The sequence below is a fragment of the Erythrolamprus reginae genome, chromosome 6 (assembly GCF_031021105.1).
Source record: "Erythrolamprus reginae isolate rEryReg1 chromosome 6, rEryReg1.hap1, whole genome shotgun sequence".
In the NCBI taxonomy this organism is placed as follows: domain Eukaryota; kingdom Metazoa; phylum Chordata; class Lepidosauria; order Squamata; family Dipsadidae; genus Erythrolamprus; species Erythrolamprus reginae.
Genome location: NC_091955.1, coordinates 76,996,273 through 77,023,523, shown reverse-complemented (window position 1 = coordinate 77,023,523; position 27,251 = coordinate 76,996,273). Strand labels below are relative to the sequence as shown.

At 40.7% G+C, this 27,251-nt stretch overlaps 1 protein-coding gene across 1 annotated transcript; it reads left to right on the top strand.

The window, feature by feature from the left end:
- On the top strand, positions 1-26,457 carry LOC139169048 (cystine/glutamate transporter-like). The gene is made up of 13 exons (XM_070754845.1): positions 1-308; positions 5,302-5,609; positions 7,152-7,278; positions 8,627-8,742; positions 8,858-8,983; positions 9,825-9,924; positions 11,360-11,404; positions 14,073-14,196; positions 17,221-17,324; positions 20,017-20,113; positions 21,874-22,023; positions 23,914-24,088; positions 26,013-26,457. The coding sequence occupies exons 2-13, from the start codon at positions 5,414-5,416 to the stop codon at positions 26,075-26,077; spliced, it is 1,425 nt and encodes a 474-aa protein (XP_070610946.1). The 5' UTR covers positions 1-308; positions 5,302-5,413; the 3' UTR covers positions 26,078-26,457.
- Positions 26,458-27,251: the final 794 nt, after the last annotated feature.

Here is a 27,251-nt window from a genome sequence, read left to right as displayed (position 1 = left end):
GTTTGGTTTGTTTTTTTTTGCTAAGGGACTTGTGTCTGGCTCTTAGTTTACCGGTTCTTATTATTCAACAGCTCTGTGATCCTACTTATCTACACTACTCAATGCTTTCACATTCCTTGCTTACTTTTCCAAAGAAGTTAAGATTCTTTTTCACTCCTTGCTAAATTAGGGGCCTTCGGAAGTTTGACGTTTTTGCCCATTCTTGCTGTTAGAGATTACTTAAAGGAGAGAATTCGTTTTCAGCGTTTGTTCAGTGGATTAAGTAGTACTGCATCGGTCCATTTCTATAGGGTTCCTTTAATCGTTGGGTAAGTGCCTTTTCTTATGTATGAGCTGCTATTAACAGTTGGTGAATGTATGCTAAGAATAGTGTAGCTAACCTAAGAAATTATGAGAATGGTGAGAAGTTTAAAGGAAATATGAACGGTTGTCATCTTAATGTGGTAAAAGCTTTCCTAAGATTGACCCTTAGAAGTGAAGCGAGGAATGAGGAAAATTTCGGATTCAATAGCTGTATCTATATTATTGTTATATACTGCTCAAAAAAATAAAGGGAACACTCAAATAAAACATCCTAGATCTGAATGAATGAAATATTCTCATTGAATACGTTGAATGTGCACAACAGCTTGTCAAATTGATTGTCAACCAGATAGACCATGAGGTCTTTTTCTGCTGTCAATCTTCTATGTTTCTATGCTGCTTCCTAACTGGACAGTTTGATTTCACAGAAGTTTGATTTCCTTGGAGTTATATTCTGTTGTTTAAGTGTTCCCTTTACTTTTTTGAGCAGTGTATGACTATATAACTGTAAGGAGAAGACCTTAACCACCATTCTTAAAAACCTTTATCCCCTTCAGGGGTCCTAAACTGATGTTCTGCTGCCTGATGCTTTCAAGTGTTTTGACGGTTTGTGTTTTTAAAATTAGAAATTCACCTCACATGAAAGAAACATGGAGTTGCAGATATATGTAGCAGACTGCCTGCAATATCTTTAGGTTGTTTTGTAAATGTGAAATAATCCTTTTAAAACATTCAGATCTTTTAGAATTTTTCTATAATTTTCAATAAGAGAGGTGGGTGGGAAGGAGAGTGTTACAATAAGTTTCCCTTATTGTAAAAAAAAGAAAGATAAACAAGTAAAATGCCATACGTCTCTTGTGTTAACCTGGGATAGAAAAAAGTTAACTCAAAGAACAAGTAACTCAGAAAGGGATAAATACCATTTGTTAGAAAGAAGGTTAAGGGGATAAGAGGAGAATTTCATCTGGCCCTCTATTTTCTTGTGGGATATATCTGTTCTGTCTGGGTCACTCCGGAAGCTATGACCAACCCCCAAAAATAAGCCAGACACCCAGGTTGAATCCAAACACAGTTTTATAATGATAAAGAGAAAAGAAGCCAACAGAAAATGTCCTTACAGATCAGGAAAACAGTGGAACTCCAAATAGATACACGAAGGCAATTGTTCATTCAGAAACACAGGATCCTTGATGCCAAACGAGGCTGTTGCTAACAGACACCAACCTCCTACGGGTCTTCAAGACTGCTGGGCCATGAGCCAGGAACAAAAACACTGAGATAAAATGCAGATAACAGCAACTCCACTTTGATAACACTCCACGCTGCCGAAAGGGTTCGCATGCCTTATAAACCCTTCCCTGCTAATGAGGACCACACCCAACCCCCAGGTGTTCCTCATTCAGCGCTGATAATATCTACGCAATTGATTTCTCCTTTGATCTATGCGTCTCTGTCGCATACTAATGATAGCTTGTGCTTCATCATCCAGTGACTCCAGGGACTCCAGAGAATCCAAACTACTTGCTGGAGATAGCCCTTCCCCAGGGCTCCCAGGCCTTTCTTCCTCATCACTTTCCTGCTAGCTCCCCTGTCTGGCTGCAAAGAACTCTCCCCTCCGCTCTCAGACTCCCCCGGGCATGGGGCCAGCAGAGAGGCAGCTGGCTTTTGATCTGGCTCAGGCTGAACCACGACAATATCCGTGTAGGCAGCGGTAGGCTATGAGCTGGATCGTTAAATTGCGCTTGCTGCCGTGGCATGTAAGTTCATGCGGGACCAGCACGATTTTGCTGCATGTAAAACCTCACCGAAACACGGGAGCAATTTTGCTACATTCACAGGTGCAGCAGCAAAATCGCGCTGGTCCCGCAAGAACTTATGAGCCGCCGCAGCGAGCGCAATTAAGCCTTCCCGCTCGTAGCCCACCGCTGCGCATAGGCAATTTAAGGCAGCAAGATTATGGGGTTCTCGTGTTTTTTAGCCTACAGGGAAGGAAGCTTTCTCTTATGAAGGTGAGCATTCTGCACTTGATTGTTTTAAAAATTAGTTATCAATGTGAGATTGGCTGTCATTCAGAGGAAAAAAAATGAAAACAGATGTCACACTCTTTATTTCAATGAATAAAAGGTAAAGTATAGGTTTCCCCATACCTGTGTGCTAGTCGTTCCTGACTCTAGGGGGCGGTGCTTATCTCCATTTCTAAGCCGAAGAGCCAGCACTGTCTGAAGACATCTCCATGGTCATGTGGCCAGCATGACTCAATGCCAAAGGCGTATGGAGCACTGTTACCTTCCCACCCAAAGTGGTCCCTATATTTCTACTTGCATTTTTAAAAAAAAAATTAGTTTATTTATTAAATTAATAAAAAAGGGAGGGGAGTATAAACAGGAAGAGAAAAAGGGTAAGGGGAAAGGATACAAAATCAAATAATTTAGGAAAATGATAGTATTATACATAGCAATACATAAAAAAATTTTGTATCAATAATGTATTTCTCAGACTATGTAAGTAAAAGACATCCTTATTGTTACTGTTTATATCTTATGTTAAATTTGTAATTCATACATTTAATTTCCAATTTCTAATACGTATATATATATTGGTTAGTAGAAAGTGATTTGTGAAAAGGAAAAATGAGTAAAGAAGAATATAGGTAAGGAAAGATAGTGTGGCGCAGACGTTTTTAGGTGATACGACATGGTATAGTAGGATGATAGGGGGTGTATATGTACAGTGTAATAAATGTATTCTTATGTGTAAAAAGGAAAAGGTGGGAGAATTGATATAGAAATTGATGAGTATTTGCATTGATATGTTATGTGATGCATAAGAGTTTCTATTTGGTTTAAAGACGAATAAAGAGAGATATGATATAAAATCTTTTTCAAATTGAATTTCAGTTTAGTTGGTTTTAGAATTATTTTGTAGTTTGGTTTTGTTTCAGTTTAGAACATTCAAAGATGAGATAGGCTTATTACTTTCATGATATGAAAATTTGACATTTTTTGCTGTGACCCATTTGTACCAATTATCCCATATTTTATAGTACTATGAGTCTTTTTTATTTTGCATTTCCATTACTATTTTGGACATCTCCGCACACTCCATAATTTTAGTAATGACTACCAGTACTGATGGGGTTTTTTCTTGCATTTTTTACATGCTTTCAAACTGCGAGGTTGGCAGAAGCTGGGACAGGTAACGGGAGCTCACCCCGTTACGCGGGGCTAGGGATTCAAACCGCTGAACTGCCGACTGATTGACAAGCTCATCATCTTAGGCACTGAGCCACCCCATTCTAATTTATTTCTCTGTTTTGTTGATATTCATTAGCTTCAATGCTCCAGCATGGCCCATTGATTCATATATCGTCGGTCACAGATCTCTGTGTTATAATTTCTCTAAGAGACACTAAAGTTGTATGCAATAGTCATGAGACACGGGAGGTGACTTAAGATGGAGAGAGACCCATTGCTCTTATATCAGCATGAGCTTGCTCCTTTGGGATATGTGTCCAAGTGCCGCCTCTATGTTGTTTGAGGCAGGCAGGATTCCCTTGGGTACCATTTGTTGGGGGTCAAGGGAAAGGGAGGGTTTTGCCTTCTCTTTCTACTCAAGATCCCCATGGGCAATTGGTGGGCCACTGTGTGACACAGAATGCTGGACTCGATGGGCTTTGGCCTGATTCAGCATGGCTCTTCTTATGTTCTTATGTGTATGACATCAGAACACACATTTTAAAATGGGAGAACTCTAATTATGAAGGTGCTACTTTCATCTATTATTATTATTATTATTATTATTATTATTATTATTATTATTATTATTATTATTTAGATTTGTATAACGTCCTTCTCCGAAGACTCGGGGCAGCTCACAACAGTGATGAAACAATATACATTAACAAATCTAATATTAAAAGTCTAAATAACAATTTAACATTAAAAGCCTAAAACCCCATTATTTAAAAAGCATACACACAAACATACCATACATAAAACTACATAGGCAAGGGGAGATGTCTCAGTTCCCCCATGCCTGACAGCAGAGGTGGGTTTTAAGAAGTTTACGAAAGGCAAGGAGGGTGAGGGCAATCCTAATCTCTGGGGGGAGCTGGTTCCAGAGGGTCAGGGCTGCCACAGAGAAGGCTCTTCCCCTGGGTCCCGCCGGCCGACATTGTTTAGTTGATGGGACCCAGAGAAGGCCAACTCTGTAGGATCTAACCGGCCGCTGGGATTCATGCGGCAGAAGGTGGTCTCGCAGATATTCTGGTCCAGTGCCATGAAGGGCTTACTAGATCATAACCAACACTTTGAATTGTGACCGGAAACTGATCAGCAACCAATGCAGACTGCCTCTTTACTCTTTTCTGTTGATGTCATTGTATCGGTGGATCTCCCATTGCTATTTCTCTCCCCTGCCACCAAATGTCACCACCTAGCAGGAAAAAGTAAACATAAGATGGGGACCAAGCTCGGTGGCATAAATGAGTCTTTAGACTTTTACGGAAAGCGGGGAGGGTGGGGGCAACACGAATCTCCAGGGGGAGTTGATCCCAGAGGGCAGAGAAGGCTCTTTCCCTGGGTCACGTCAAGTGACATTGTCTAGCTGGCGGGACCTGGAGAAGGCCGACACTGTGGGACCTAACCGGTCGCTGGGATTCATGCGGCAAAAGGCGGTCCCATAAGTAATCTGGTCCCATGCCATGTAGGGCTTTATAGGTCATAACCAACACTTTGAATTGAGCCCAGAAACCAACTGGCAGCCAATGCAGACCATGGAGTGTTGGAGAGATGTAGACATGTCTGGGTAATCCCAAAACCGCTCGCGTAGCTGCATTCTGCACAATTTGTAGTTTCCGAACACTCTTCAAAGGTAACCCATGTAGAGAGCATTGCAGTAGTCGAACCTCAAGGTGATAAAGGCATGAGTGACTGTGAGTAGATACTCCCTGTCTAAATATTAACTTTAGAAATGAACGCTCTTCCTTTTTCAATGCAGGTTGGTCAAGAAACCAAGGAAGGATCTTTATGGTCTCTCAAGATATTCCCCAGCATCAAAATCTTTGACATTGGCTTATTCTTCTACCGATCTAAAATCCCTCTCACCCGTCATGGGAAAACCTAAGAAGGCAGAAGAGGCCGTCTTTCTGAGGAAGAAGATCACACTTCTCAGGGCCTTCTCACTTCTCATCGGAAGCATGGTTGGCAGTGGCATATTCATTTCTCCCAAGGGGGTCCTGAAAAACTCCGGCAATGTGGGCGTCTCCTTAATAGTTTGGTTCGCCTGCGGAATTCTCTCTATGTTTGGTGCGTGGTGAGTTACTTTTGCATTCAGCTTTCAGCAGGGGTGGATTGCCACTATTGCCACTATTGGTGCACTTTGCGTGCAGCTTTGGTTCTCTTGTGCACATGCTTTGGCTTCTGTGCATGCTCAGGAAGCAAAATCTCACAAGGGCACTGCGCGTTCTCTTCTGCTGGCTTCCCACTACACGATAGTAATACCAACTTCTCCCACGAAAATTCCCCACGAGAGCTACATGTCTTGTAACCTTACTTTCTGTTCTGCCGGCGTGTCCCAACTGCCCGTAATTACAGGGTAATTAGTCCAGAAAGACACACACCACACAATAGAAGGAAAACCAAAAGTCTTTATCAACAGAAAAGCAGGAAAAACTCCCTTTTAAAATGTCAAAGGGATTTTCTGATACACATAAGGCACAGGTTCAATGCAATCCAATTTCTCACCCAATAACTGGGAAATTGAGTCCAATTCCAAAGTCCAGAAAGTCCACACACAGTCTTGAACAGGGAAACAGCAAAACAGCAAAACCACGATCTTGACGAAACTATGAATCAGATAAATTTCCAGAACGCTATATCAGCACGCTGCTCTTTTTATCTGTAGCACTAATTACAGCAGCCCCACCCAACCATAGGTGGCCTCACTTATCTCCTGTAATAATCCTTCAGTTGTTCTCTTCTATGCATCACTCTCCTCATGCGTGGGTCTGTCATAAGTTCTTGTTCAGAATCCAGGGATGATAAGGAAGATTGATCTCCTCCTGGGCTGTCTGCCAAACTCCCCTCTTCCCTGTCACTCACGCTTCCTTGGTCAGAGGAGACTTCGTCGGCAGATTCTATTGGGAGCAAAACAGACCTGTGGCATGTGGATGTTTCCCCCACCTCCACCTGCACATTCCTTGGGGCAGGAGCTGGGCCAGAGCTGACCATGACACTTTCCAGATAACCCTCCTACATACAACACAATCTGGTAGAGAGAAATTCCTTGATGATCCTAAAAATCTTAAAGCTTGGAAGATTAAACCTTTGGTCCTGGTGATCGACTCAAATTGGAACCTGAAACATTATTAATAGAGTTGAAAACAACCTTGCAGTCATCTAGTCCAATCCCTGCCCAAGCAGGAGACCCTTCATCTGCCTCTACCTAGGATCAAACTCACGACTTCCTGATTGTGAGGCAAGAGCTCTACCTCTAGGCCACAGCAGAGTTCTGGTTTTATCTAGTATTATCCTGGGGCATGTATATTTGCCTTCATTCATGAGATAACTTTTTCATCAATTGATAGTTTGAAATTTTAGTCTCCTGGGAACCTGGTAGGACCACAGAATGTATTTAACTATGAAATGATTGCTTTTGAATGTATTCTGTCTCTGCCTTCCTAGGAGTTTAGGCCAGAGTACATAATATACAGAGGGCTCCTATAATTTAGGCTAGGAAAGCCCTAATTTTCTCTTTTCCTGGGACAGCCCTTTTTAGAATGCTGTCCAAACCTTTCCAATACAAAGTCTACATCAGGATTTGTTAAAATAGTAATTAAATCGTTCCAGGTGCTTTGAGTTATGCAGAACTGGGCACACGGATTACCAAGTCTGGAGGCCATTACATCTACATCTTGGAAACTCTAGGTCCCCTGCCTGGATTCCTGTTTCTATGGGCTGAATACTTCGCTATAAGGTAAATGTTTCCATCACAACAGCAGTCCCCATTCTTTCTGGCTCTGCGGGAGGGCAGAGAAGGGGGTCGTTTTTGTATATGCACCAGGGGTGGGCTCCAGCCTGAATGCCTGGAACGGTCGTTCAGCTGGGGAAAGCGGAGCGTGTAGGCCCATTCCGGTTCCAGCAGCTCGTGCACGAGCAGCCACAGCGATTTTGGTAAAACATTACCGGCTTTTTTGCTTCTGCGCATGTGCAGAAGCAAAGAAGCCAGCAATTTTTGCTGCTGGAAAGATGCCCGCGTGCCGTTCTGGCTGCTGCCCATCTTCAGCTGCACCATGCCTGCAGCGCCCCTGCAGGCAAGGTAAGGGCCAGGCAGGCCGCTTTCAGCATGGCATGGCGGGCGGGAGTGGGTGGTGGAGGGGAGCCAGTGCCATGAGAAGCGTGGGGGCGGGCAGGGCAAAAGGTGGCCGGTGGCTGCAGGCAGCCGCTGCCGTGAGAGGTACCGGGGCGGGCAGAGCAAAAGGCAGCAGAGACCCACCATGATAGGCGCATGGGTGGGGGAGCAAACGGTGGCGAGCAGGGTGAACAGCAGCAGCAAGTGGCCACTTACCCTTTTATAGGCTATTTCTGGGGGAGGGTTCCGCTTCTGGGCATGCGCAGAAGCGAAACCCCCCCCCGGAAATCTCATCCTCATGCGAGATTAGGCTTCTGCGCATGTGCAGATGCTGAATCCCGCGTGGGGGACACACACACACAGGGCAAAGGGGCATGCAGGGGTGGGGTGGGGACATCCCAGCCCATTCAGGTAAGGCTGACAATGGTAGCCTGCCCCTGGTATGCACGCATCACTTACACAAATGCAACTTTGTGCCTGCCCACTACTTGCATGGCTTGGTTCCCAATAGGCTGCGGCCTGGTTCCAGGCCACGGACTGGGGATTGGGGACGCTGCATTACAACACTCAATAAACATGATAATGAACAAGAAATGCTCTGATTCGTTGATTATCGAGTATAACTTATACACAAACACAAATAGAATAATCTGCAGACAGGAAACGGTACTGGCGCCCTCTTATGGCCAAACCAGTTAAAGCTCTTAAAGATATATTACATTTTACATAGACTACCATTGGTAGTTTACTACATGGTAACCCCAAAACAGATGAATACCATGTACTAACAGACCTCTCTCGATTCCTAAGAGGTCAGTAAGGGGCGTGCATAAGTACACCAGAGTGCCTTCCGTCCCCTGTCCCAATGTTTCACTTTTACTAGTATTATGTATAGAAATATTATTATATCTTTGTATACCACCAATACGTACTCAACAAAACAAACAAACAAATAAATCAATTTTTTTCCTAGACCAGCCAACAGTGCCGTTGTCGCTTTAGCATTTGGACGCTACATATTGGAGCCATTTTTTGCCTCTTGTTCGGCTCCACTGCTGGCTGTGAAGCTTGTTGCTCTCCTGGGTTACTGTAAGTCCCAATGGAAATCTTGGCCATTTTATTTCTTTAGCACTAACGAGTCATGCTGATTTTGTGTACTTAACCCATGCCAATCAAATATTTTTTCCCTTTCTTGCCACTCTAGACATTGTCCTTGCCTTAAATTCTTGGAGTGTCAGCTGGAGTGCCCGGCTTCAGACCATCTTATCTATCATCAAGTTGGCAGCCCTCTCTCTCATTATTGTCCCAGGCATGATACTTTTAGCTCAAGGTATTTCACATTGTTGTTTTTGTTCTCTGTCAATCAGCACAATGATAAAAACACAAGGAAGGATCTTCAGAGGATCCAAGGCTTTGAACGCATCCTATACAATTTGACAGAAATGAAGAAGAAGGGTGTTTTCAGGAACAGAAAGTTCTCCATAAGAAAGCCAATCATCAAAATGATGAAATCATGGAAATAATATTAAACAATTTTGACGAAAATAAATTGGAGAAGCTGATGGTACGATGGGATAAGGTGAAAGATTATATGCTGAGTAGAATTTGTGATGAAAATGTGAAAAACAAACTCCAATCACTCTTTCAATAATAAACAAATGCAAAGTAGAGCTAAGGAAATAAAAGAATATAAATTAGTAAATATTTGAACCCCCTGCAATTGGTGGTGGTGGTGGTGGGATTGTCAGTCGGGTGATGGGCACATGCACTGTGCACCGTTTTATGTTTGTTTCATGTTAATTTCAATGTGCAAAACCAGTAAAAATATATTTTTAAAAAAGAAAGAAAGCCAATCATTATAGTTTATAATATGACATACTCAACAAATGATGGTTAAAACATGGCTTATTGTAATGTTAACCCGATCTAGTTGTTGTTATAATTCATTCATTGTCTATATTTGGCAATGGCTTGTGAGATCTCAAGCAGAAGGAGTGTCTTCTTATCTCCTGCAACAAAATCCTTTTTAGACAAGATGGTTGTTTTGAATCTCTGCGTGTGCGCTCACATTTACACAAAATAAAACCTGAGTTTGGCACTAATCTATCCATCATCCGAGTATCTATTTCTGCTATGATGTCTTTGCTTTGTAATTTTACTTTTTTCTTTAGGTTGTACAGGAAATTTCCAGGATGCCTTCAATACCCAAACACTCGTTTTGGACAAACTACCTTTAGCTTTTTATGCAGGCATGTTCGCCTACTCTGGATGGTATGCATTCCTGATGTATATTTCTGAAACCATCTCGTGATTTCTCTTTTTCTTTAAAAACTTTTTTCCTTATTATTATTTATTTACATTTAAAAACAAAAAAATATATACAAAAGATAAACAAAACAACACAACGCAACACACCATACCACAACACAACACAAAATACATTACATAACCCCTAGGGCAGTGATGGCACCTGAGGGAAAAAAAGGTTCACCATCAGTGTTCCCTCTAATTTTGGGGGGTGGGTGGGCGGAAAAGTATAGTGTCTGAGCGGCAGTCCCTTCGGGACTGGGCAGCACAAATAAATAAATAAACAAATAAACAAACAAACAAACAAACAACCCACCCTGTTTTGCCTCAGAGAATTTCAAAATAAAATACTGTACTGTGTGTCTATAACAGTGAGCTCATAATAGGGCAACTCTATCAATATCAAAATGCCACTTAAATAGTTGAGCTAGTTTCAAACTAGATTTTGATTTTCTTTCTCTCTTCCTTACTCCCATTCTTTTTCTTTCTCTTTTCCTTCCTCTCTTTTTTCTATCTGTTTCTCTCTCTTCCTCTCTCTCCTTCCCTCTCACTCTTTCCCTCTCGGCTTCTGGGCAGGTTTGGAAAACTCTGAGTTGATGATGATTTTTAAGTGAGAGATTGCTCACTGCTCAGCTTAGAGGGAACTATGTTCACCATTAGTGATGGGCGAACCCAATGGTGTTCGGGTTCAGCAAGTTCAGCCGAATTTTACGCAAAATTCGGCTGAACCCGAACCGAACTCAAACTCGAACCCGAACAGGGAATGCCTCCCATGAAGAGATTCCGGGGGCGGAGCTTTGATGTCACCGGCAGGTTGCTAAGGACGCCAAGGTGATCACTTCCTGGATTCCATGGAATCCAGGAAGTGATCACCTTGGCATCCTTAGCAACCTGCCGGTGACGTCAAAGCTCTGAACGCCAAACATGACCCCGAACTTTGCCCGAAGTTTGGAAAAATTTCGGGTTCATGTTCGACATACCGAACACTGCAAAATTCAGTACGGACCCGAATTGTGCAGGTTCGGTTCGCCCATCACTATTCACCATCACTGCTCTAGGGTTATAATACAGCAATTTATATTGACAATATTTTCATGCTTATACAATCCTTTTGTTTAATATACTCACTATTCATTATTATAATTATTCTATAATAACATAATTGAAAATAATCATATTTACAGTACTAAGTTAATTGTTTACTAGTTTATTTTGCTTTCTCTTTTCAAGCCAATCATATAATTTGTTCCAAATTTCATAGTATCCCGCATCCTCTTTTTCATTTAATCCCATTGTCATTTTGTCTAATTCAGCACAGTCAAGAATTTTCTTAATTATTATCTCACGATTTCTCACCGTTACCATAACAGTCCTTTCTCTTGCTCCTCCTTTAATGCAGGTTTCAAACTGGTTTTGTGCGAGAAGAACTGGTGAAGCCAGAACGGTGAGTTGGAAAGATGAAACTTCATTCTGACTTTGATCAGTCTTTTACAATCTGGCGCTTTCCAGATGACTGAAACTCCTCCATTCTTGGGAACTTAAGGGAACTCTCAAAACCTCTAAAAAGGTCATGCTTGTTTTCTGGACCAGACATACCTGAGCTCTCGCTAATTGACATTAATGTAATTTTCTTCCAGATATTAACTTTGGCTCCCTCTAGAGGCTTTATGTTATATTTAAAACACTGATTTCTGCAACCTGTTTAGCCAAGAGGTGGACATGAAGAGAAATGAGAAATTTCTCTTAATGTCCATGGGATTTCCTGAGTCCTATGGGATTGGGCAGCATAGAAGTTGAATAAGTAAATAAATAAATTGTTCTGACAAGCGTTTCTGAATTATAACATTGTGTATTCTTGAAAGGCAATGAATGACAGCCGTGCTATACATTTTAAAAAAGGAAAGTTTAATGATTTTTCATTAACAATTCCTATATTATTATTATTATTATTATTATTATTATTATTATTATTATTATTATTATTATTATTATTATCATCATCATCATCATCATCATCATCAACAACAATAATACTATTATTACTACTACTACAAATAATAATAACAACAACAAAACAACAATTAATAATAATAATAATAATAATAATAATAATAATAATAATAATACTTTAGCAGGGGATTGGATCAGAAGACCTCCAAGATCCTTTCCAACTCTATTTTGATTGATAAATTGATTGATTATTTTATAAACTATCCTATTCATGTTTATCTGCTATTTAAATTTAGCTAGAATTATATTGTACAGCAAGATTGTTGAAAATTATCTTAGAATGCCAAGTGGAGGACATTTGGCTTCTATTACCAGTCATACGGCCAAGAAGCTCAGAATATATATAGGTGACACGTTTCCAAAAGAACAATGACAAGAATTTTTTTTTTATCCTGACCTGTATTGGATATAAATGTTACCTACCTCTTCATTCCAGCCAATTCTTCTTCTACTTGTTACCCTGATTATACTTCCCTTAACTGGAGCTTCCATTGTTTAAATGCCTCTTGAGCTAAGTTCTGTTCTGAAGTTCTGTTATACTTCATTCTTTGCTCCTAGGAGTAGAAAATAGTTTACTTGGCTTTAATCCCCACTCAAAGCTGAAGAAGCTTCTTGGATGCGAAGCAAAACGTCTTCAAAGAAAAAAACAGAAAGTCCAGTTGCCTCTTGAAAAAAATCCCTTTGGGATTTTTCATTAACAATTCCTATATTTTTTTTATTATTATTATTATTATTATTATTATTATTATTATTATTATTATTATCATCATCATCATCATCATCATCATCATCATCATCAACAACACTACTACTACTACTACTACTACTACTACTACTACTACTACTACTACTACTACAAATAGTAGCAATCACAAGCAATTATGGCAATCACTTCCCTCTCATGGAAGCCAAGGAACCAGTGCCTGGAATAAGATGGCTGGGCAAATTTGGTCATGCTTTCTCACCATTTGAAAATTGCACTTCCCACCTCTCTCTGGAGGGCATAAGGTCCAGGCAGTAATGGCCTATTGCCCCCCATGGGGATGGGATGTAGTGGGGGTAGTAAGTTTATGCACTATTTATTGAATACTTAATAGTTTTTTTATTGTCCTTCCTTCTCTAGTATCTTAGTATGGTCCTTAATTACTTTTAAAATAGGAAATAATTAAATAGTATGTTTTTATCCATAAACACTTTAATCATTTTAGTCATTATCTAGAGCTGAACTTTTATAGCAATTAAAGAAAATTGAGTAACTTGCCTAATCTGTTATCATACTGAACCTTGTGGGTTCAGTACAAAACCTTAAAATGTTACTGTGCTCTTCAACAAATAATGCTCTCCATCCTTTGTCCTTTTTGTGGCTATTCAAATAATGTGACTTAATTAACTGGAAAAGAGTCCAAGCACCTATTTGAAAACTTATCTTGGTCGGTAAGCCACTCCCACCCAATCACCTGATCTTTAAGCCACCTTGGTCACATGATTGTCAAGCCACACCCACAAAATAAGCCACGGCTATAGTGTGACAGTAAAAATTTTGGCAGCCCATCATTGGGTCCAGGACACCTGAAATAATAATAATAATAATAATAATAATAATAATAATAATAATAATAATAATAATAATTATTATTATTTATTATATTTGTATGCCGCCCCTCTCCGAAGACTCGGGGCGGCTCATAACAATAATAAAAAACAATATTATAGCGAAACAAATCTAATATTAAAAAGAAGCATATAAAAACCCTATCATATTTAAAACCAAACAACACATATACTGTATACCAAACATAAAATATAAAAAGCCTGGGGGAAAGGTGTCTCAACTCCCCCATGCCTGGCGGTATAGGTGGGTCTTGAGTAGTTTATGAAAGACAAGTAGGGTGGGGGCAATTCTAATCTCTGGGGGGAGCTGATTCCAGAGGGCTGGGGCCGCCACAGAGAAGACTCTTCCTCTGGGGCCCGCCAAACAACATTGTTTAGTCAACGGGACCCAGAGAAGGCCAACTCTGTGGGACCTTATCGGTTAAGTCTTAATTGGGATGTGGGCTACAGAGGTACTTATGTGTGTCTCTATTTTCTTTTTCTTTTTGTAGAAATATCCCTCTGGCTGTGATTGTGTCTGTGATCACAGTGATTGTGGGGTATATGCTCACCAATGTTGCCTATTACACAGTATTGACAACAACAGATGTGCTTGTCTCCCAGGCAGTGGCTGTGGTGAGTTGAAAGACGAGGCTGTTTTTACAATCAGATTAAACTAACACATACAAACGCACACACACATACACCCTTCACTGCACCCCTTTCAAAACTGACATTCCAGTCACTTTTCTGGCTGAGGAAGAGCCCTCCACTCCTGAGAATAGTAGCCTGCACGCATCACTTACACAAATGCAACTTTGCGCCTGCCCACTACTTGCATGGCTTGGTTCCCAGTAGGCTGCGGCCTCGTTCCAGGCCACGGACTGGGGATTGGGGACGCTGCATTACAACACTCAATAAACATGATAATGAACAAGAAATGCTCTGAATTGTTGATTATCGAGTATAACTAATACACAAACACAAATAGAATAATCTGCAGACTTGGATACAGAAATAAAAGAATAAAATAAAATACTGTAATGGAATAAAATAAAAGACCTAAGCAAATTGTCATACTTGTTATACATATGAGGCAAGCACGACCTTTTATAATTAGCAAATGGATAGAATGTCTTGCCTTTATTTTGTTGTGAATGGCTGTCCTTTTTAAAAAAAGGACAGAGTAAATAATTGAGGGAAGCTGAATTTTGCATGTTTATGTTCAGTTATTGCTGCTGTTTCTTCCACCTTCTCTCCTCTTCATCACTTTCCTTCTCCTCTTTATCACCATCTCTACATGTGCTGTAGCACCTTCCAGTCTCCTCAAAGAATTACTAGAGGGCTCTTTACTAGAAGAGCCCTCCACTCCTCCACTCGCAACAGAATACCCTACGCAACTAGACTTACAATCCTAGGTTTAGAAAGCTTAGAACTACATCGCCTTAAACACGACCTAAGCATAGCCCACAAAATCATCTGCAACAACGTCCTTCCTATCAACAACTACTTCAGCTTGAACCACAACAACATATGAGCAGACAACAAATACAAACTTAAAGTAAACCGTGCCAAACTCAACTACAGGATATATGACTTTAGTAACTGAGTAGTTGATGCATGGAACTGCCTACCTAACTGTACTATCATCACCTAACCCCCAAAACCTTACCCTTTGATTATCCACTGTTGACATTACCCGATTCCTAAGAGGTCAGTAAGGGGCGTGCATAAGTGCACCAGCGCACTTTCCGTCCCCTATCCTAATGTTTCTTTTTTACTAGTTTCATGTATATGAATATTATGTATAACTTTGCATACCACCAATATGTACTTGACAAAACAAACAAATAAATATTTTTTTTAAAAAATAAAGTCCACAAGTCTTAAAGTGGTCAAGATTGGAGATTCTCCTTCTAGAGGTTTTGATTTGCAATTGATGAGAGGTTTGGCAATTAAGTAGCAATTAAGTACAATTTCACCAATTAAGGCTTCCAAGGGTTTGTTTTTGTTGTGGTTAGCTCTGGCCCAGCTCCTGCCCCAAGGACTGTGGATGTGGGGGAGACATCCACATGCTGCAGGCCTGTTTTGCCCCACCCTCCGTGGAATCTGCTGATGAAGGCTCCTCTGACCAAGAAGACATGAGTGACAGGGAGGAGGAGAGTGTGGCAGACAGCTCAGAAGGAGATCAATTATCCAGCTCCTCCTTGGATTCAGAACAAGAGTTAATGATACAGCCACGCATGCGGAGAGAGATGCATAGGCAACAACTGAGAGATTATTATCAAAGAAAATGAGGCCACATGTGGTTGGGTGGGGCTGTGGTAATTAGTGAGGCTGCTATAAATAGCAGCCTGTGGGTTTGGCCATTGTGGAGGATTGTCTGATCGTTGTGTTTCGTGACTGCTTTACTGACTTTGACTTTTTGCTTTGAAACTAAACCAGAGCAAAGTGTGTTTCACTTTGTGAAAGAAGAAGGACTGTGAATTGCCTCACAGCTGCAAGCTAAGTATCACAGAACTGATAAGGGACTTGTATAAATTACCAGTTTGTTTGGAGACCAGTGCTCTTTGCTATACCAAAAGAGGGCTTAGGTTAAGTGACTTTTCATTATAAAGAACATTGTTTTTAATTTTCAAACGTGTGTGTGTCTGAAATTTGTACCTGTGAATTTTTGGGAAGATTCTACCAGAGAGCCCGACAGAACAGTTTTATCTTTGTAAAGCCTTGGAGTAGCAAATAGTAGGAATATTCACACAGGGGTAGGGGCTCAAGTGGAGGCAGCACTGTTATCTCTTCTAAATATATGCTGACTCAGAAATTTTGCAAGATGAAGCTCACAATCTTAGAGTTGCCAGATTTGACCAACTACTGAGAGACAGATCAAAATAGAGAGATATAGAGGTTGATCAATGCATGCAGACATATGTACAAACACATAATATTTCTGTCAGAAATAAGTTCACAATGCAAGTAAATTGTTTGTAACCATGGGAGTAGCTGATGTAAGCCATAATCAGCATGTAATCATGGGTTTGCTAATTGTACTGCAACCTGATTGGCTGTATCCTATTTAAGGAGGAACACCCTCGCATGGGTGTGGGTTTGTTCCAGAGAGTGTTTGTTACAGAGTGGTTTGTTACATAGAGTAGTTTGATATAGAGTGGTTTGTAGTTTAGTGGTTAGTGCTTAGTGGTTGCAGTGGTGGATTTATTAGTAAGAGTTATATACTTGTATTGTATGATAATTTGTTTAAAGAAGCAGTTTGATAAAAGAGAAGTAAATATATTTTTACAAGAAAGCCTGCTGCTGTGTTTCATTGAAGACTTCAATTAGGTTTAGTGGTTAACTATGGCTACTTGGTGGGTTAACCTCCGTGTGCGCAAAACAGGTTATGGACCGAGTAGCTCTGCCCAACAATTTCACGATTAGTTAGAGTATTTCAAAAGCTTTCTTAAAGGCTGATGGAGCAAGCAGTAATAAAATTAGGGACATAAGGAACAAGCAGGTGTAAAAGTAGAAATGAAATACTGTACTGTTGAGCTGATGCCCTAACATCTCCTGAAGGCCTCCTGGTGGTTTTTGCTTGTCGCTGAGTTGATTCCTGCTGTGCTTCCCATATGTGAATGAATCACCACCATGCCTTTCTTCTCCCATCAGAGTTTTGCACGGAAGGCTTTCCAGAGCCTCATCTCTGTGATTCCAATCTTGGTTTCCCTGTCTTGTTTCGGAACCATGAACGGGGGCATTTTTACATTTTCAAGGTTGGTAGCTGGCTAATTTCTAATGTTTACCTTTATATCTCATGACACAATTTACAACTATGTCGCCTCCGATCTGATCTATCTGTAATTCATACAATCATATTCCTGTTCATGACTACTTCACCTTCAACTGCAGCAACACACAAGCACATAATAGATTCAAACTGTTCTGTCTGGGTCACTCCGGAAGCTATGACCAACCCAAAAAGATAAGCCAGACACACCGGTTGAATCCAAACACAGTTTCATAATGGTAAAGAGAAAAGAAGCCAACAGAAAATGTCCTTACAGGTCAGGAATGCACTGGAACTCCAAAAGAAACACGAAAGCAATTGTTCATACAGAAAAACAGGATCCTTAATGTCAAATGAGGCTGTTGAGCTAGCAGACACAAACCTCCCACCGGTCTTCAAGACTGCTGGGCCACGAGCCAGGAACAAAAACGCTGAGAGAAAATGCAGATAACACCAACTCCACTTTGATAACAATGCACGCTGCCGAAAGGGTTCACATGCCTTATAAACCCTTCCTGCTAATGAGGACCACACCCAACCCCCAGGTGCTCCTCATTCAGCGCTAATAATATCTATGCAGTTGAGTTCTCCTTTGATCTCTGCGTCTCTGTCGCATAGTAATGATATCTTGTGCTTCGTCATCCAGGGACTCCAGGGAATCCAGAGAATCCAAGCTACTTGCTTGAGATAGCCCTTCCCCAGGGCTCCCAGGCCTTGCTTCATCATCACTTTCTTGACTGCTGTCTCCACTGTCTGGCTGCAAAGAACTCTCCCCTCCGCTCTCAGACTCCCCCAGGCATGGAGCCAGCAGAGACGCAGCTGGTCTTTGATCTGGCTCAGGCTGAACCAGAACACAAACTAAATGTAAACTGCTCCAAACGCGACAGCCGAAAATACGACTTCAGCAATAGAATGATCAATGCTTGGAATTCACTACTTGAGTCTGTGATTTCTTCCCCAAACCCCAAAAACTTTAACCTTAGATTGTCTGCAGTTGACCTCTCCCCGTTCCTAAGAGGTCTGTAAGGGGTGTGCATAAGCGCACCATTGTGCCTACCGTCCCTATCCTATTGTCCTTTTTTAATCATTATTTTTACTTATCTTTATACAAACTACTATCCTATACATGTTTGACAAACAAACAAGCAAACCAATAAGCAAATGTCACAGTGATATTATTATTGTTTGTAGCAGTCATTGATTAGGACCCAAAAGTCATAGAGGCAGGATAGGTAATAAGGACAACACATTTGATAGTGAAATTTCCCAACTCGAGAACAATGCCAAATTCAATTCAGACTCTATGCATGTGAAATTGAGTAACAGAATACAACAAAGACAGGCACATCGGAGGGAAATTCTATAGAACAGTGTTTCCCAACCTTGGCAACTTGAAGGTATTTGGACTTCAACTCCCAGAATTCCCCAGCCAGCGAATGCTGGCTGGGGACTTCTGGGAGTTGAAGTCCAGATATCTTCAAGTTGCCAAGGTTGGGAAACACTGCTCTAGAACATAGAAGTGATGAACTATAATGAATTTTGTATCCCTACATTTCCCCTTTGGGGTTAGCTATTTCCTCTCCCTAATTCATTTCCAGGTCCTCATTTTCACTACACAGATGTGATTGCTTGTAGACGTCAGTTGTGGAGAAAAAAGAGAAGTGGGAATTTGAGAGGAATTAAGTTGTTGTCTCCTTCAGATGATCCATTCTAACGTTTTGAAGCAAAGGGGGAGAAAATTGTGTGGGGTTTTTTTCTCACAGATACTCCTTTTTTTTAGGTGTTGAACTTTATGCTGAGCCTTGCCTTGTTTAATATGGACTGTTAAATATATCACCATCGATCAAGTTCATACATGTATAAATTTAGATTTGCAAACAGTGGTGGCTGGGCTGACAAGTCAAAATCAGCCAGGTTTTCAGAAGATGGGGTAGATTTTTCCTGCTGTTTTGATTGTGCATATAATACCCTGAATTATGGCCTTTTTTGGTCTCCTCTAAAATTTCCAAATGTCTTGGAAAATAGTAACCATTTGGATAAAAGAAGAATTGGTCATTCTATAAATAGTTAATTAAATCAATACCAATAAAATAAAGCAAATTTTATTTTAGTATGCTATGAATAACACTGTTGTATCTTATGATTTGTGCTGAATGTATTTTTATGATGATTATGATCATGATTTATCACTTATAGCTTTTATGTACAATGAGAGCTTCTGCATCAAGCTCCTAGTGTGTCCAATCACACTTGGCCAATAAAGAATTCTATTCTATTCTATTCTATTCTATTCTATTCTATTCTATTCCATTCCATTCCATTCCATTCCATTCCATTCCACCCTACCCTACGCTACCCTACCTTACCCTACCCTACGCTACCCTACCTTACCCTACCCTACGCTACCCTACCTTACCCTACCCTATCCTACCCTATCTTATCCTACCCTATTCTATCTTATCATTTTGAAACAAGAGAATTGAGAAGTTTGAGGCACCCTGCTGACTGTTTTTTGCATTTAGATTTTAGAAGTATTATTGCCTGATTTCATTTAGCGCTATCATTTGAAGAATGGCATAAAATTACCTCTATGAAATGTGTTTCCAATCTACTAGGCTTCTACTAGTGAAGTTTTCCTACATTCTTGAGCTCTTTTACAGCCATTTTTCTACTTCTAGGACATTGTTTGTGGCTTCCAGGGAGGGGCAATGGCCCACCCTCTTCTCTATGATCCACATCCAACGCCATACCCCACTGCCAGCCGTCTTGCTGATGGTATGATTCTTTGTCTATAGCGTCAGATTCATTTCTTACTTCAGTGGCTCTGATGTGGCAAGCCTGTTTACAATCATCTTTAGCTGACAATAATTAAAACAGCTTGTGTTATTTATTACCTTACCACAGTAATACCAATAATTGTGAAAGTGTGTTGTTTTGCTTTTAAAATCATCACAATCACCTATATTGATTGTTGCTTATGATTTTGTGCAGAGGTCCTCAAACATGGCCACTTGAAGACTTGTGGACTTCAACTCCCAGAATTCTCCAGACAACTATGCTGGCTGGAGAATTCTGGGAGTTGAAGTCCACAAGTCTTCAAGTGGCCAAGTTTGGGGACCCCTGATTTTGTGCCTTCAAGTCAATGTTGACTCTTAGCAACTATATACTGTAGATAGATCTTCTCCAAGGTGATCTGTCCACCACTGGGCCATCAACTTTTCTAAAGTTTCTGTCAATCGATCAACCAACCACCAACCAACCAACCAATCAATCAATCAATCCATCACTGCTGTAGTTGAGTCAGTCATCCTCTTCTCTTTTCTTCTACTTTTCCCAATACTATTATTATTTAAGACTCTTAAACAACCACAACCACAAAAGGTTAAATAACCCAGGTTTTTGTGGTGAATTGTAGCATGTCTGCATATGTATCTTCATGCATATATACGCTGCTCAAAAAAATAGAGGGAACACTTAAACAACATAATATAACTCCAAGTAAATCAAACTTCTGTGAAATCAAACTGTCCACTTAAGCAACACTGATTGACAATCAATTTCACATGCTGTTGTGCACATTCAACTTTGCACAGAACAAAGTATTCAATGAGAAAATTTCATTCATTCAGATCTATGATGTGTTCTTTGAGTGTTCCCTTTATTTTTTGAGCAGTATACAGTATACAGTATACAGCGTGTCTGTGATTTACAAAAAGCATTTTCAATTTCTGTGCTAGTCTTCTACTTGTATCTGATTGGACTACAACTCCTATTCACCAGTCAGTTGTGTGTTCTTGTGGAACAGGAAAGGCAGTTATGAGCCGCCCCGGGTCTACGGAGAGGGGCGGCATACAAATCTAATAAATAATAATAATAATAATAATAATAATAATAATAATAATAATAAAGTTAATAGTAGTGAAGGGCCATTGCTAACAGGGATTTTATGACTTGTAATTCAACACATCCAGATAGCATATGATTTTGCAAGCTTTATCTATATGTTCTGTCTTGGGTTAATTTTCTACAATGCTTTTTGTTTTTCACAAAATGCCAAGTGTTATTCCTAAATGAAACAATCTATTTTGCAAAATTTTACCTTCTAAGATTGATGGAACCAATTACAATAAGCTGGTGTATTGATCATATGTTAAAATTAAAATCAGCTAAAACTCATTAACTCTTTAGCAGCCCACATTGACAATAGATTTCTGTTCGAAGATTTATAAAATATTTCAGTGGATTTACTTCTATTTAGTTTAAAATATTATGGTTTGGATTTGGCCTGTGAGCTATTGTCATTTTAAACACATGTCTGAAATTTAAACTCCTTTCACAAAGCAGGAACAAACTTGCATTCTTGAAACTGTTGGCAATGCAAGTGCAACACCCTATAAATGATTTTGAAAAACAACAACACAACTTTTCGTGCTGTGTCCAAAGCAAATGAGCCAAAATTAGCTTTGGGTTTCTGCCTTCTTCCTATGAAAACACTGATGGTTTAATTTACTATCTTTTCATTTTATTTCTTCAAGTTCCCTTTGGTCACAGCCATGATTTGTGTGGGAGATCTTTACCACTTGTTAAACTTCTTCAGCTTTTCCCGGTGGCTCTTCATAGGATTAGCCACCCTTGGGCTTATAGTTCATCGCTGTCGGCATCCTGATATATTAAGCCCATTCAAGGTAAGGTTTGATAGTTTGAAGTCTCTTAGGAACATAATGCTTTACCTTTTTTCATTAGCTCTGGAGAGGTGAGTCAAGAGTTCTTTGGTCTAATTCCTCTCAAATATTAATCAAATAGTAAAGTGGCATTGATGTTATTAGCCGTGGTGGTGCAGTGTTTAGAAACTTCAGATCGTGCAGAATGCAGCTGCAAGAGCAATCATGGGCTTTCCCAAATATGCCCATGTCACACCAACACTCCGCAGTCTGCATTGGTTGCCGATCGGGTTTCCAGTCACAAATCAAAGTGTTGGTTATGACCTATAAAGCCCTTCATGGCATCGGACCAGAATATCTCTGGGACCGCCTTCTGCCGTACAAATCCCAGCGACCAGTTAGGTCCCACAGAGTGGGCCTTCTCCGGGTCCCGTCAACTAAACAATGTCGTTTGGCGGGGCCCAGGGGAAGAGCCTTCTCTGTGGCGGCCCCAGCCCTCTGGAACCAATTCCCCCCAGAGATTAGAATAGCCCCCATCCTCCTTGCCTTTTGTAAGCTCCTCAAAACCCACCTCTGCTGTCAGGCATGGGGGAACTAAGATAATCTTTCCCCCTAGGCTTCTACAATTTATACATGGTATGTTTGTATGTATGATTGGTTTTATAACAAGGTTTTTTAGCTGTTTTAGTATTGGATTTTTACATTCTGTTTTTATCACTGTTGTTAGCCGCCCCGAGTCCATGAAGAGGGGCGGCATACAAATCCAATAAATAAATAAGTAAGTAAGTAAGTAAGTAAGTAAGTAAGTAAGTAAGTAAGTAAGTAAAAGTAAGTAAGTAAGTAAGTAAGTAAGTAAGTAAGTAAGTAAGTAAGTAAGTAAGTAAGTAAGTAAGTAAGTAAATAAGCAAACAAACAAACAAACAAATAAATAAATAAATAAATAAATAAATGCAGTACTGCAGGCTACGCCTGCTGGCTGCCTGCAATTGGGCAGTTCAAATCTCACCAGGCTCAAGGTTGATTCAGCCTTCCATCTTTCTGAGGTGGTTAAAATGAGGACCCGAATTGTTGAGGGGATATACAGGGGGTTGACAAAAAAATGGAAACACATTTTGGCATCATAATGTTTGAACATATTCAAATCAATCAAAACTTGACATATTTTAATGTTTTTTAAAATTCTGTTATTTGATACGTTTTTTTAAACTACCTTTTTTTAAAAACAGAAATTTAAGGAAATTGGTTATAACCTTCTAGAAATGGCAGACCTCTCAGACTTTCAAAGAGGCCAAATTGTTGGTGCTCGAATGGCAGGCGCTAGTGTAACAGAAAGTGCCCCAATGTTTGGCGTTTCAAGAGGTAAGGTTTCAAAAGTAATGACCGCTTTTGAAAGAGAAGGGAAAATGTCCTCAGCCAAGCACAGGTCTGGTTGAAAGTCGAAGTTGTCTGAGAGAGACCGTCAGACTCTAAAGCGAATTTTTATTTATTTGTTTGTTTGTTTGTTTGTTTGTTTGTTTGTTCGTTCCTTCCTTCGTTCCTTCCTTCGTTCCTTCGTTCCTTCCTTCATTTATTTATTTATTTATTTATTTGGATTTGTATGCCGCCCCTCTCCAAGGGGCAACGTGATACCAGGAGTTTGACACCCATGGCCTAGTCCAGGGGTAGGCAAAGTTAGCTCTTCTATGACTTGTGGACTTCAACTCCCAGAATTCCTGAGCTAGCATGATTGGCCACAAGTCATAGAAGAGCCAACTTTGCCTTTCCCTAGCCTAGTCTGTTGCTGCTGCTGTTTCTCAAGGACATTCCCACAGATCATTACAGGTTCCGTCTATGATGGAGACTTTAATTACAATATGACAAAGGCCACCTATGGAACAATTTTGCCTGATAGCATACCTTTCTCTCTCCCTCCAGGTTCCTCTTTTCATTCCCATTTCTTTTACCGTCATCTGCCTTTTCACGGTGGGAATGTCTTTCTACTCAGACCCGGTTAATATCAGCATTGGATGTGCCATCGTTTTAAGTGGTCTTCCAGCTTACTATTTGCTCATCAAACAATCAATCCCAAATTGTTGCCATAAAACTTTCTGTGAGTCGACCGTTCTGGATTATGATTTATTTATTTATTTTATTTATTTATTTTGTCCAATACATACATTGAAGAGAATAGATATGTAGTAATATAAATAAAGAAACGAATAGAAGAAAAGATATAAAAGTATAGGTGAACATATTTGAAAGGAAGAAAATATAAATGAGATAAGGAGAGACAATTGGACAGAGGATGGAAAGCACACTGGTGCACTTATGCACACCCCTTACTGACCTCTAAGGAACCTGGGGAGGTCAATCGTGGATAGTCTAAGGGAGAAATGTTGGGGGTTAGGGGTTGTCACTACTGAGTCAGGTAATGGGTTCCACGCTTCAACAACTCGGTTGCTGAAGTCATATTTTTTACAGTCAAGTTTGGAGCGGTTAATATTAAGTTTGAATCTGTTGTGTGCTCTTGTGTTGTTACGATTGAAGCTGAAGTAGTCATTGACAGGTAGAATGTTGCAGCATATGATCTTGTGGGCAATACTTAGATCGTGTTTTAGGCTATGTAATTCTAAGCTTTCTAGACGTAGGATTGATAGTCTGCTTTCGTAGGGTATTCTGTTTCGAGTGGAGGAGTGGAGGGCTCTTCTGGTGAAGTATGGACATTTTCAAGGGTGTTGATGTCCGAGATGTGGTATGGGTTCCAGACAGATGAACTGTATTCAAGGATGATGTCCTTAAAGTCATAGCTTATGACAGTGATGGTGAAACTTTTTTCTTCGGGTGCCAAAAGTACATGTGGGTGCACTATTGCATATGTGCGAGTGCCCACACACATAATTCAATGCCTGGGGAGGGTGAAAACAGCTTCCCACACCCCACGGAGGCCTTCTGGAGGCCGGAAATGGCCTGTTTCCCAGATTCTGGTGGTCCCAGTAGGCTCGTGTTTCACCCTCCCAAGGCTCCAAAGGTTTCCCTTGAGCCAGGGGAGGGTAAAAATGCCCTCCCCCATCCCCTTGGAGGCTCTCTGAAAGCCAAAATGCCCTCCCAGAACCTCTGTGTGAGCCCAAAATCAGCTGGCTGGCACACACAGGCACGCTGGAGCTGAGCTAGGGCAACAGCTTGAGTGCCAGCAGATATGGCTCTGCGTGCCACCTGTGACACCCGTGCCATAGGTTCACCATCACTGGCCTATGATCAAATGTGGGCTGCTAAGGTGGAATGCTGACGTGTGCTTGTCCCCTTGGCTCTGAGTGCTAGTGGAGTCCAGCACAATTATGCTATTGCACCTGTGCAGGTAGCAAAATTGCCCGCGGAGTTGCAGACGCGCCCGTGTTTTGGCATGGTTTTTTTGCTTCCGCGCATGCTGATTCTGGGAGTTGAAGTCCACAAGTCTTAAGGTTGCCAAGGTTGGGGACCCCTGGTCTAGAAAACCAGAAGATCAGCTATCACTGTTCAATCAACAGGGGGAGGGGGGGGCTATTCTTACCTTTTTTTAAAAAAAAGAAATCATAATCTTTATTGAAGATAAATAGGGGAGGGGATACATAAAGCAAAAGGACTATATGAATATTGGTACAAATGTATATCAGTGTAGAGTATAGAGTTATAAATCAAAATACACACTTACATATATAGAAGAAAATAAAGCTAAAGAGAGAGGAAGAAAAAGAGAGAAAAGGGGGAAGGAGAGAGAAGAGGAAAAATTAAAAACAAAGAAAAGAAGAAAGAAAGAAAGAAAGAAAGAAAGAAAGAAAGAAAGAAAGAAAGAAAGAAGAGATAAATTCATATCTATAAATTTATCAGGTGTCGTAAATAGTGTCAACTTATCTGTTGACCCGGTTACTCTACAGCTTTTAAGATCTTTACTATCAACATAGATGATTAGTAAATCTATATTGATATTCTTACCTTTTATTTTTATTTATAGTTATTTTATGAATGTGTTCATATTCTTCTTCTTTTTCTTTCTGCAGGTTTCCTTACAGTGAAGCTTCAGATCCTGTTCAAGGTAGTACAGCAGGAGATCAGGACATATTGACCAGCCCTGAATTTGAACTGTTGACTTTGGAGACCCTTCTGTACAAGCTTGTATTTCCTATCACACTTACTGTAGCTTTGCATGGCTGCTTCCAGTTTGGAGTTGCAACACCATATGGAAAGTTCACCAGAGATCAAAGGCACAAAGAAGCTTGCACTGATTCTTGCTTACTATTTGATTGTGGTTTTTTTTACAAACATAGTCTGTCCTTCTCTTGGTACAGTGATACCTCGTCTTACAAACCCCTCATCATACAAACTTTTCGAGATACAAACCCGGGGTTTAAGATTTTTTTGACTCTTCTTCCAAACTATTTTCACCTTACAAACCCAAGCCACTGCCACTGGGATGCCCCACCTCCAGACTTCTGTTACCAGCGAAGCGCCCGTTTTTGCGCTACTGGGATTCCCTTGAGGCTCCCCTCCATGGGAAACACCACCTCCGGACTTCCGTGTTTTTGCGATGCTGCAGGGGAATCCCAGCAGTGCAAAAATGGGCGCTTTGCTGGCAACGGAAGTCCGGAAGTGGGGTTTCCCAGCAAGGGGAGCTTCAGCAAAATTGCAGCATCACAAAAACATGGAAGTCTGGAGGTGGGGTTTTGAGGACTTCCGTGTTTTTGCGATGCTGCAATTTCGCTGAGGCTCCCCTTGCTGGAAACCCCACCTCTGGACTTCCATTGCCAGTGAAGCACCCGTTTTTGCGCTGCTGGGATTCCCCTGCAGCATCACAAAAACACAGAAGTCTGGAGGTGTGGTTTCCCATGGAGGGGAGCCTCAGGGAAATCCCAGCAGCGCAAAAACGAGTGCTTCGTCTGGCAAAAGGGGTGAGTTTTAGGCTTGCATGCATTAATCGCTTTTCCATTGATTCCTATGGGAAACATTGTTTCGTCTTACAAACTTTTCACCTTACAAACCTCGTCCTGGAACCAATTAAGTTCAGAAGATGATGTATCACTGTATTATCCTCATCTGCAATGCAGATGCACGGAGGTGCCACCAATAAATCTGATGCCGTTGCCTCTGCATACATAATCTATTTCTATGTAAAGCTTGGGTAGAAACACATTGCTTGTCGATTTTGAAATACCATAAATTTGTTCTAGTTATGGCATATTTTGATGAGCATTTCTGGGTAAAAGAGAAGTTTGGATAGTTTTCAGCCTATGAAAAGCTTT